Source organism: Rattus rattus, chromosome 17 (assembly GCF_011064425.1).
Source record: "Rattus rattus isolate New Zealand chromosome 17, Rrattus_CSIRO_v1, whole genome shotgun sequence".
In the NCBI taxonomy this organism is placed as follows: domain Eukaryota; kingdom Metazoa; phylum Chordata; class Mammalia; order Rodentia; family Muridae; genus Rattus; species Rattus rattus.
In genome coordinates, this window is record NC_046170.1 from 36,904,372 (window position 1) to 36,916,688 (window position 12,317).

At 53.6% G+C, this 12,317-nt stretch overlaps 1 protein-coding gene across 1 annotated transcript in view; it reads left to right on the forward strand.

Moving 5' to 3' along the window:
- Positions 1-2,478: 2,478 nt before the first annotated feature.
- Cmip (c-Maf inducing protein) overlaps positions 2,479-12,317 on the forward strand; it is a 205,635-nt gene continuing 195,796 nt past the window's right edge. The window contains exon 1 of the mRNA XM_032887960.1: positions 2,479-2,846. Coding sequence (XP_032743851.1) covers positions 2,547-2,846 — 300 coding nt within the window. The 5' untranslated portion in view covers positions 2,479-2,546. The remainder of the gene's footprint in view (positions 2,847-12,317) is intronic.

A 12,317-nucleotide genomic window follows, 5' to 3' on the forward strand; every position in this document is an offset into this window, starting at 1 on the left:
CCATGTTCATATCAGGGGTTTGGGGCTAGGGTTTGCTCTTATTGGTCAATGGTTTCTACAAGCCTGTTGAAGTTTGGCACTTGAATAAAATGCCCGACTAATAGTATCTCCCTTGGGGCACAGGGAAAACTTTCACCTATCTCCAGCATGGACAGATTGTGAGTTTTTTTAGAAGACATGTAGCCCACAGAGAAACCTTGTTTCCATAAACAAAACAGGAAGATGGTGCTCCATCCTCATGGTGCTCCAGCCTCAGCCTTCCTAAGTGCTGGGCTCACAAACTGGTGCTATCACGACTGGCTAAGTGTTTTGCTTAGTGAGGGAGGCAGACTGAAACCTGCTGCCTCCTCTTCCAAGCCCTTGATGGATGTTCTTAGTGTGCATTCAAGAGCCGGTGTGCTCAAACAGTTGCATCTCAGGGATTCTAAGAACTTTCTGTGTCACTCACTATATACTTGAACATAGGTCAAACACACTTGTATTCATTACTGGGGTATTTGCTACACATAGGCAGAGAGAGCGGCTGCGGCTCCTGTGTGAGCATAGTACACTTGTGTGCATGTTCATGTGTGAATGCACGCGTGTGCATGCCTCAGCACTTGTGTAGAGGTTAAAGCACGATCTTGGGTGTTTTTGTTTCTCGCCTTGTTTAATGCAAGGGCTCTGTGTACCTCAAACTAGCTGGCCCATGGTCTTATGGGGAATTTTTTCTTTTCTCTGGTCCCATTTTGCAGCAGGAGCGCCGGGATTATAGTCACACGCCACTGACCTAGTGTTTGTGAATTCTGGGGATTTGAACTTGTGTCTTCATACTCTGCACAGCAAACAATTTTACCATCTTCAGAGCCCGGCTGTAGGTGTTAGAGGTTTGACTTGGGGAAGACTAGAGATGAAGCAGAGCCCCTCCCCAGCAGTGCCAGAAGGGGGCTTTTAAAAAACTGTCTCCAAGCTGTCACGCTGGCCCATTTGATGTGAGTCTCTCTTAGATAGGCATGGGAACTCAAGACCAGGGTTGACCAGGTTTAGTCTGATACTCTGGAGTGGCCTGTGGTGTGGGTGGAACCTAAGGCAGTTGGATCACTCAGGGGGAGAGTTGTCACCTGAGATTCCAGGAGTGGCTCTCCTCAGGATACTGAGGGTTTGTGTTCTCTCCCAGAACAGCCCCCGCAAAAGCAAAGTCTGGGAAGTGTCAAAGACCATAGGAGAGGCCTTCAGTGAGGCTATTTCAGAAGAGGGAGGGGATCTTTTCTTAAAAATTTATTAAGATTCTTTTTAAAAATGGCTTTGAACGGCCCAGTCAAAGATGACCTTGAATTCAAGTCTGCTTGTCTCTACTTCCTTAGTGCTTGTGGGGTTAGGGAGTGATGTAGTTACAACTCAGGAACCAATCTAGGGTTTTGTGCATGCCAGACACTCTGACAACTGGAGATACACACCAGTCCTATTTATTTATATTTTACTTATTTCGTTTTTAAAAACAGGGTCTTCTGTCTTGACTGGCCTGAAACTCACTGTGTAGCTCAAACTGGCCTCATGCTCACAGCAATCCTCCTGCCTCAGCCCCCTGAGTACTTACTGGGCTTTGTAGTGGTGAGCAACCATGAATAACTCTGTGGGAGGAACAATTTCAATCTCAAGAAACTGTTTTACGGACCAATCTGGCCAACCTTGAGGAAGCAGCTTGGGTTGGAGAGGCGGTGTCTGGGGTGCAGCGGGCAGAACCCCAGCTTTCAGCCCAGCTAGGAAGGGGAAGTGACAGTCGGCATCCTCTTGGTCATGGACAGACTTTATTTCCCAAGCCCGGCCCAGGATGGCGTGGTGGCTAGGGGCGCAGGGCTAGGGCTCAGCTGTGCACCCTCGGGGGCGCGGCCCGCGTGACGTCCCCTCGAACACTACCCACATTCCGGGGCGCGGCGCGGGGACTGTCGGCGCTTGCCCAACCCCGGCCCCCTCCCCAGAGGCTGCCCCTCCCGTCGGGCCATGCCCGCCTCCACCAAGTCCCCGCCCGGGGCCCGGCCCATCCCCGACTCCGCCCGCCCCGGGGAGGCCGAAGCCGCTGTTGCCGCCATTGACGTCAGAGGGCGGGCACATGACCCCGCGGGGACCAATCGCGCGCGCCAGCCTCCCGCAATCTCCCCGGCAGCCGGCGCGGCCCCCGCCCGCAGCACACACTCGCGGACGGACGCGGACACACGCACCGCACAGCGCGCCCGCGCGAGGCCGAGACACGCCCGCGCCCGCCGTCACCGGCGCCGCCCCCGCCCCCCCGAGGACCCGATCCTCTCTGCGCCCCGCGATCGCCCGCCGCCCTCGCCGCAGTCGCTAACCCCGTTCGCGCCGGCATGCGCCCCAGCAGCTAGAAGGAAGCAGCCCAGGAAGCGCCCGCGCGCACCGCCCGCCCCGCGCGCTCCCGTCCGTCCCGCGGGCGCCCCCAGCCCACGCCCCCACCTTCCCGGCGGTGGGGGTGCAGACCCCTCCGCGGGGGCCACGCCGGCCTGGCCCCGCCAGCCGCGATCGCGCGCGCGGCCCCCGCCCCTGGCGCGGCCATGGATGTGACGAGCAGCTCGGGCGGCGGCGACCCCCGGCAGATCGAGGAGACCAAGCCGCTGCTAGGGAGCGACGTGTCGGCCCCCGAGGGCACCAAGGTGATGGGCGCCGTGCCTTGCCGCCGGGCCCTGCTGCTTTGCAACGGGATGAGGTACAAGCTGCTGCAGGAGGGCGACATTCAAGTCTGTGTCATCCGGCACCCTCGGACCTTTCTCAGCAAGATCCTCACCTCCAAATTCCTGAGGCGTTGGGAGCCGCACCACCTAACGCTGGCCGACAACAGCTTGGCATCCGCCACGGTGAGTGGCCCTGCGTGGCCGTAGGGCTCCCCAAGCTGGGGTCCCCCGGGACCGAGGCGCCCTGCTGGTTGTCCCCGAGAGCGCGCCCCCCTAGTCCCGGCCTGCGCCCGGACCTGGGCTGGAACATCTAGACTTGATCCTCCAAGGCAGGCTATGGGAGTCCTCCTTCGTGTCCTGGACACTTAGCCCACCCGGGCTGAGTGCTTGGGGACTTTTGCCTAAGCGCCTGCGTTTCCGATGGCTGGGACCCTGGTGAACCCTAGACTGGGCCTTGAGGATAGTGGTGTGTTGTTCCTTTTCTGAACTCGTTGCCCATCTGGATCTGTGCTACAGGAGAAAACAAAACGCAACCCTCTCCTCCATAAAAAACCGTAAACTCCCCCCTGCCCCCCAGCGCCAACAATTTCCAGAAAGCAACTCCTGCGCTTGCTTTAGCCTGCCTTTCTTTTTTTCTGCCGGGCCTGGCAAGGCAAAACCGGGTGCCTGCCCTTTCTAAAAATCTCCTTCGCACGTTAGGAGGTTGGAGGGTGGGGGGAAGGGGGGTCTAGGTCCTGGACCCGCTCAGACCCTGGGATAGTCAAGTTCTCTGGGTAGAAGAAGCTGGGCTGCCCAGCCTGCCCTTGCGTTGTCTGTGGAGCGTGTGTAAGCATGTTTTGTGGCTGCGTCCTGTTTTGTTACAGTTCCTTTTTTTTTTTTTTTTTTTTTTTTTGTGTGGCCAGGGCCAGGTCAGCTGGATGAGATGGAGAAAGGAGGGTCTTACTAGTTGCTTTCGGAAATCGAATCTGCAAATGGTGGCCTTCTTCCTCCTGGGGACAGACAGCTGTGGTGGGGTCGAGGAGGGGGAGTGGGGGCGGTGGGCAGGGCCTAAACAGGATGCTTTGTGTTTTCCAACAAGGGCAGTTTCAAATACAGGCTCTGGCTGGGCCTTAGCCTGGCGCTTGGGGACCTATCTTTGTTGGGGCCCCCCTTCTTGTCTAGAACGCGCCGTACCCCCCATGGTAGGCTCCGTGGTGTTTACTAAACATCATGGGAGAGGGCAGAATGCACCGCTGTGCTCACACCTGTGCCAAGAAAGCCCAGCCAGGAAACAGGGTGTTGCTTACATGCATGCCACAAATGTGTAGCGTGTGTAGACACTGCTCGGCATCCGTGTTCCCTTGGTGGTGTGTCACGGACTGTGACACATGCTCCTAGGAATGGGGAGGGGGGAAAAAGTTAGCCTAGACACCCTACTCCTCCAGTCTACTTCCCCTACCCCTTTGTGCTACAGGAAGACGTTTATTCTGAATTTTGGCTCTGATGTACTCAAAGCACCTATTTTTTTTCTAGGCTGTGGGCATGTTGGTGCAGTAACTGCAGACTTTGTCCCCTGGAGGATTGAGGGTTGCCGGGAGGCGGCCCGGTCTTCTCCCAGACTGTTGTGTGTTCTTAAACCTGCCTTGAGTCATAGGCCTCGGCCTTGATCTCCATTTGATTGGCCAGTCCCGAGGGTTTCAGGTCTCAGAGGTGCCCGGTAACCTTCCCTGGGCTCTGGAGACCCCGAGTTTGGCATTCGCATTAGTACCTGGCTGAGTTGGGGGTTGGGGGGTGTCCTTTTAGGCTCTGTTCTTTTTCCTACCATCCCTCAAAATGTCAAGGGGTTGTCAGCAAAGCACAGTAGTTGTGAGGGACGGACAGTGACCTGCTATAGGAAGGAGAGGACATTCCTTGGCCCTCTGGGGCACAGTCACTGTGTGGCTAGCTGATCTTGGGCCTGTGGAGGTCCCCTAGTTTCCCTCAAGAGGTCTGTCTGTTGGGAGAGAGCAGAAAGGAATCAGCCCAGGGAGTCTCCAGCAGCTGGAACCCCTTGCCCATCCATGCTGGCTGAGGTGTGTGTGGGATACCTCGGAGGAACACCTGAGTCCCGTGTGTGGCCCCGGGTTATCTGAGGTGCACGTCTGGTCTTGGTGGAGCCTTGCTGTGTATTAGAAAATAAGGGAAAAGGAACTGGAAACCAGGCTGGTGTAATCCTCCGGCCTTTCTCCTTCCTCACCTGGCATGAGGGAATTCCGTCAGTGTAACTCGTGCTTTGTGGGGGTGTCTGGCGGGGGAGGGGGGCTCCAGTGGAGGCCTCTAGTGGAGGTGTGGGGCTCCCCCAACCCCCAGGGCCTTTGTGGATGGAGGTGTGGCCACCAGGGCCTGGATCAGTGGCCTCCAGGGTCTGGAGCAGTGGCCTCCAGGCCAGAGGTGGGGTTGGGGTTTGCTGCTGGGATCTTGTCCCATGTCGAGATATTTGCTTTGTGTCCACTCCCTGGCAAGTGGAGGAGCCTCCTTGGGGTTCCCTTAGGCCTGGGCATTATGTAACCTGTCTGCATTTTATAGTGCGGCCCAACCACTGTATTGAGAAATATTTGCTCAAATGAAACAAAGGTGAATTTGAGTGCAGTTCATTCCCAGAAAACCATCTGTAGCCCCTGGCCCAGTCTTGAGTTGCCCATGTAGAAGTGTGCCTCACAGAGGGGTGAGGTGTACGTTGCCTATAAGAAGCTCAGTTTAGAATTGCCCGGGGGTTATCCAGTTAGTGGGGTGAACTTCAGGAACAGGACCCAGAGTGACTGGTCTGGATTTAAATCTGTCAACAATCAATCCACTCCTTTGCCCAAACCATCCACTGAGTCTGCTGTCTACACCTGAATCGTGAGGGACAGAGAGGCTTCCTGGACCCCAGCTGACCTGTGCTGGGGTGTAAGCCAAGTTTCTGGGGTCCTTCAGACCCTTCTGCAATGGCTTTCCAGCTGGTGACACACTGAGTGTGGAAGTCTCTTGGTTCCCTGAGGACGGGAGACCTAAAAGGGAGTCTGATGTCTGAGGTGTTTACACCCCTCCCCTGACCTGGCTGTAAACTTTGCCCTCCGTGGGGTCAAGTCAGAGCTTGCCTTGTGCTGTCTACTGTTTCGGTTACTGATTAAACCCTTGCAGAGAAGCAAGGCCAGGTTTGATGGACGTAAGAGACTTTGGATCCTTTGGAACCAAAATGCTTGTCAACAAAGAGGTCTCCAGCGTCTCTAGGGGGTCACTCCTGAGGGACAGAGGCTAGACCTTTTTTGAGGAAGGGCCCCGTGGCTTCTCATGCCTCACTTGTACTTGCCCATTCCTGGGCCTTCCTGGGCTCAGCGTGTCTGCCTACCTCGGCATAGGTTGGACCCTACAACGAGCCCAGGTTTTTGTAGAAGTGTCCTCTCGGGAGAGGACAGGCATCCATCTTGCCGTTGGCTGCTCGGCTACATTTGATCACCTGCTAGATATGTTTGTCTTTTGTCTCCAGCCTTTGTTTCCACTGCACCGAAGAGGTACAAAAGGAGAATTAAAAAAAAAAAAAAGCACCCCTACCTTTCATTCATCTCGCCCGTTGAAAACGAACCGGAACAAAACACAAACCAAACAAGCGGTTTCAGAACGGTGGGTCTGATCCCCAAAGCCCTTTCTCCGCTCGCCCAGCCGGGATTCGGACACAAGGGACAGGAGGCGTCTTTATTCTCCAGTCTTGTTCCTCCAGGGCTGCCGGTCGGTCCGTTCTCTGCACTGCTGCTAGGCTCCTACATCTCTGGGAATCTGGTTGTTCCCGTCCATGGCTCTTTTCCCTCCGGGGAACTTGGGATTTTGTTTCAGCAAAACGTGCTTCTGAGATCTACTGTGTGGCCCCCTTTTCTAGCTGAGTGTCACCTCCAGGTGCTGGGTTTTATTTATTTATTTATTTATTTTTTTTATTTTTTCCTTGAGAATGAAAAACCCCTTCAGCCCCCAGGGATCCCATCTCTGTACACAGGAACGCTGGAGTGAGTATGAGCTAATGTTTTTCTATTTTGCCACGTAGGTCCCTCCTCTGTCCGCCCATCCTTTCCTCCTTTTATGATTCTGCCATTTAGTAAGCACTTTTTTTTTTTTAAATGTCACGAGGTAGATAGTGGAGTACATCAAATTTGTTTCCTAGGTAGTTGTTGTGTGTTCAGAAATGGGGGGGGGCGGGCAGGGACGGATAGGACGGAGCGAGCATACAGCGTTCTCTGTGGCCAGGCGGCGTGGCCTGTAGGAAGCCAGTGCATTTTAAGAACCGCTCAAGCCGCTGGTGCCCTTCCTGGTAGAAGGTGTTTTGCTGGGTGCTCTCCCGCAGGACTACAGGGGAGCCTTGTGCTTTTGGGACCCCTGGTGGCTTGTGTGTGGTCTGGTTTGCTCACTTCCTAGAGGGAAGGGACTTTCTGGGCATTTTGTGGGGAGCACAGGAGCTGAATTTTTCCAAAGGCAGAGTGCCCCAGGGTACCCACCACCGGCCACTTCTCCCTCACCTCTCTCCAAGGGGACCAGCCTGGCATTTCATTGGAATGGATATTTGAGATGGTCTAGTTACGCCCTTGATTAAAGGATTAAAGGAGCTCTTGCAGGGTAGCGTAGCCTTGCAGTGCCCCCACAGCGGGGCAGAACAAACTTGGGTTTTACTGTAGTCACGTGGACCAGGGCTGGAGCCTGAGGTGGTAACTTCCTGACTGTGTAACTTTGTCCCCTGTGCAGGGTGACAGTTCACCTCATTGTTATGGTAGTCATTCAGATGTTGACACTGGTTCTGGTAGTAGGACAGCCAGCACACAGTCAGGGACAGGTTTCATGAGAGCCTCCTGAATGAGCTCTGTGGAAATGGAAGAATTATGGGCAGCCAAGCCCTACTACCCGACTATGGTTCTTGGGACCACACGGTGGAACGAGAGACTCCTGCAAGTTTTCTTGACCTCCACACACATAAACTTGTCTCCTACTCCCTCGCACCAGAAAACATTTTTATTTATTTTTTTCTTGCTGTTTAAAGAGGGGACAGTCACCTGAGGTACACGGAGTACTTGGGAAAGTTAGGGGTCATTGCTGAACTCCTCTGTGTTGAGGCCGTAAGATTGTTTCCAAAGAATTTCTCCAGGGGTACTTTAAAAAGCATCATCTCTAGGAGAGAGAGAGAGAGAGAGAGAGAGAGAGTGTGTGTGTGTGTGTGTGTGTGTGTGTGTGTGGTTGAATCAGCGAGTCCATTACCAAATGAATCCGAGATGCAGGAAAAGGCTGCAGCTTTACCTCATGCTTCTAGAGTCCTCAGTGGTCATCTTTCAAGGCCAACCCTGTTTGTGTGTTTTCTTGGGTTTCCTTGCAGGGCACTCTCGACATGAGCACACAATTCTGCCTGGTTCCTAGACTCTGTGTTTGGAGTTCACTTTAGATCCACACATGTGTGACTGCCCTGTTCTCTTCGCCCTGCTATGTAATTTCCCCATCTTGAAGTGTACTGTACTAATGTCATGGGCAGATCAGTGTCGCCCCCCTCCCCCTCTCCCACTCCCCATCCCCTTCCCCGGTCGGTCGTTGGGCATTTAGCTTCCTCTCAGTTGTTGGCAATGCTCATTTTTATCAGCGCAGTTTGTAACTGTTTTAACAGTTTAAATGTTTGCCTGCTTTCTTGGGGGCAGGGCGGGGCATGCTTCAGTCTGGCTGAATGTCACCAGGAAGTGAGTTCCCACAGGGGTCTGTCTGCCAGCCCTGCCACCAGGAGCTGAGGGAAGGAAGATAACTCTTGACAGCTACCTGCATCTTCAATCTGAGGATCAGAGTCTGGGCTGCTTAAACCGAGAGCCCCATTTTCTTCTGCCTTCCTGTTTTCCTCAGGATGAAAGTCAGTCAGGTGGCTAAGCCCTATGAGAGAGAAAGCGGGAGTGAGAATTTCTCTTCCTTTCTCCTCTCTCTGGTGAACACGTAGCTGGTGTATCACCAGGTGGTCCAGGAATGGGCACACCTTTAAAAAGGACTCTCTCTCTCTCTCTCTCTGTCTCTGTCTCTGTCTCTCTGCTCTGTGTGTATGTGTGTGTGTGTGTGTGTATGTGTGTGTGTGTGTGTGTGTATGTGTGTGTGTAGCCCCAGACTGAGGCGGGTGTTGAAGCAAAGGCTTCTGGGATTGAAGTTGTTCCTGTCTTAAGGATCCACCTCCTCACCTCTGCCATGTGTAAGCTATGCTGTGCATGGTAAGAGAGCTAGGAGATCAGACTCTCTGTGTGAACACAGACTTGACATCAGACAGGTGATCCGGAATCCTGCCTCTGCAGCTTCCCAGATGACTGCCTGCCTTATCTGTAGCGGGAGGATTGTGAGGACTTCCTTTCAGCCTTGATGTCTGGGGTTAAGGGAGGCAATTCAGCAGATAAATGCCACCGTTCTGGATTCTTGGGAGACGGCAAACAGTAAGGCCAGTAAGCTGGTGGCTTAAGGGAGTCTGTATGTCAGAGAAGGTGTGGCATGGCTCTCTGGGGGAAGGGCTCTTCAGGCAAAGGGACTGGACAGATGCAAAAGGCCCCTGAGGCCAGAGGGAATTTATAAATTACCCGGCTGGTACTTAATAACCACTCAGTGTTCACTTTCCCCTCCTCTCCTGGGGCCTGTTGTTGTTTTTGTTTGTTTTTTCAAAACAGGGTTTCTCTGTGCGTACCAGGCTGGCCTCGAACTCATAGAGATCTGCCTGCCTCTGCCTCCTCAGTGCCGGGATTAAAGGCGTGCTGTGCACCATACCTAATTATTGTTTAGTTATTAAATCTTGTAATCTTAGCACTTAAGGGGGTGAGACAGGAGGACTCACATCAATTTTGGGGTTAGCCCGGGTTACATAATGAGACCCTGTCTCCTCATCCCTCACCCTAATTTTTTTTTTTTCAGCAAGCATCTAGAGTATTCTTGGGTATAGCCTGTTGCTTGTTCCAGAAAGTTTCAGACTAGTTTTCCTCTCTCCTTTCCTCTTTCCCCACCTCCTCTCCTCTCTGTTTCCTCTTTGAGAGCTCAGCTCCTTCCCAGTAAAGACTGGAGAATAGATTTGCGGCTTGGTAGTATTTGTGTTGAAAGGGTCTTAAATTACCCAGCCTGGCAGAATGTTTTTTCCTTTTTCAATTTAAGATTTATTTAATGTATACGAGTACACCGTCACTGTCTTCAGACACACCAGAAGAGGGCATCAGATCCCATAACAGATGGTTGTGAGCCACCATGTGGTTGCTGGGAATTAAACTCAGGACCTCTGGAAGTGCAGTCAGTGCTCTTAACCCCTGAGCCATCTCTCCAGCCCTCTGGCAGAGTGTTTTTTAAAGCCAACTCTGTTAGTGAATAACCAGCTTTCAAGAACCCCAGGTTCTAGTATCCTCTGATTTAACACTGGCTTCACAGGTGGGGAGGGGCTGATGGAAAGGAGGTGGCCCAAAGACCCTTGCAATGATTCAGAACTGGGGGTGCCCCACACAGTTGCCTCCCGTCTTGGCCTTGGTCCCTGTTGTTTTCCTGGTTGTTATCAGCAGGGAGAATGAGGTTGTGGAACTTGGCCGGTGAGTTGCCTCCTTCAGTCTGCTGGTGGGCGGGCCTGTAGGAATCAGGTTGGGAAGCAGGTGCTTGCTGGGGCTGGGCTCGCCGGGTCCAGCTCAGGAGAGGTCACCCGTGGGGAACAAGCACCTGGACTTCTGTTGGTTTTCTTGGAAGTCCTGAGACTGTCCTGGACTCTTGAGAGATCAAGAGTAGTTGAAGATAGCAGATCTGGATTCCCTGTTTCTCATGCTAGCTCCCTGGCTGGGCTAAATGAATAAACTTATTTGATCCAGGCCCACCTGGAGGATGTGTCAGCCAGGGCTGACTAGCCGTGTAACAAACACCCCCCACTCCTGCCCAGAGGCCTGCTGACTTCAGTGTTTTGTTTTGTTTTCTATTCTCTTTGTTCATCATGATTCCTGAGGAATCTTTGTTGGGCCCTGTCCCATTTATCGCTTGGGTACCTGGCCTCCTTTGTCCTTTGCTCCAGCTTGGGCCTACTCTGGGTCCTCTGTGGGGATGGTGGGGCAAGAGGAAAGGACCACACCTAGCCCAGGTGAGGCTGGGAAATGGGAGTTAGAGGTGTGCCTTGGAGCTACTGTGATGGAGTACACCTGTGGTCTCAGCACTTGGGGAGTCTGAGGCAGGAGGATCACCAGTTTGAGGCCAGCCTAGGCTACACAAGGGAGTTCTAGGTTAGCCTGAGCTACAGAGAGATCTAACTCAGATAAACAAGTAAACCAAAATAGATGACAACTCAGGAAGAGGGGAGCCCCGGAGGAGTTGTGGCTCACCCACCTTGGCGTGTAGCAGTGGCCTTGAGGTCGTCCCAAAGGCACTGACAGCACAGCCACTTAGTATGGAAGGGTACTGGTCTCTCAGGAGGCCACTGGCAGGCTCGAAATTTGCTCTTCTTTGGTACTGAACAGTGGAGGGGAAGAAGCCTGCTCAGGGAGGGGGCACAGTTGTCACTTCCCTCGTGAGTGCAGGCACAGTGCTCCCTGGTTTTCAGAGTGACCCTGTGGAGGTGGTGATCACCAGAGATGGGAAGACAGAGATGGCAAGAGGCAAGATAGGTGTGATTTCGTTACCGGATTGCCAGGTACCGCGTGTGTTGTATTTGGTGTGAGTACTTGAGACACGCACTTGCGGGTGGGTGCTCCAGGGACGGTGCTTGCCGGGAGGAGGTATCCCTGGTACGGTGCTGGCGGTGAGTACCCCAGAGAAGGCCATCGTAGTCTCCTCTCCAGAGGGCTGCATGTGCCATGAACTATAGTGAGCAGAGCGCATGGTCTCAGGTTTGTGTGTCCTCTGGCTATTTGGGGGATAGTGTTGCTGTCCTGCAAGTAGGTGGCTTTAGGGAAACCCTTCATTTAGTTAATCGAATGTTTCCCGCTTTTAAAAAAAATTATTTTCTCTCGAGACAGGGCTTCTCTGTGTAGCCCTGGCTGCCCTGGAACTCACTCCTTAGACCAGGCTGGCCTCAGAGATTGGGTTTCCTCTGCCTCCGGGTGTTGGGATTAAATGCGTGCACCACTATTAATAATGATTATTGTGTCTGCCTGTGCACGTGCGTGTGCATGTGCATGTGTGTGTGTGTGTGCGTGCGTGTGTGAGCGCATAGGCTGTGGCACGTGTGTGGTGCAAAGACAACCTCTTTTGGAGGTTGGTTTGCTCCTTTCTCTTGTTTCTGAGGCAGGATCTGCACCCTTGGGGTGGCCGGCCTGCAGGTTTCCAGGTGGTTCTCCTGTGATCACAGATGCACACTGCCGGCCGCATCCAGCTTTCTTTATGTAGGTTCTGGGGACCAAAGTCAGGCTATCAGGCTTATGAGCCAAGCGATTTTCCTCAACAAGCCACTTTGCCAGCCCTTAGGAAGGCCTTCATGGTAGGATTAGAAGTGGTAGGGAAAGGATGGTGGGTTATGGGTGTGAGAGGACAGAAAGGAGGACAAGGGCAAAGGTTGGAGGGGCAGGGGTTCATTTTAGGGGGCTGCGTGGTTCTGGGTACCACTGTCCCACCATCAGTACAAATGTGAGAGACAGACGGACAGACGCAGTGCGGTGTGAGCAAAGTCCACCAGGGTGGGTAGTCCCTGTGTGTGTTAGAGCAGGCGAGCCCTGA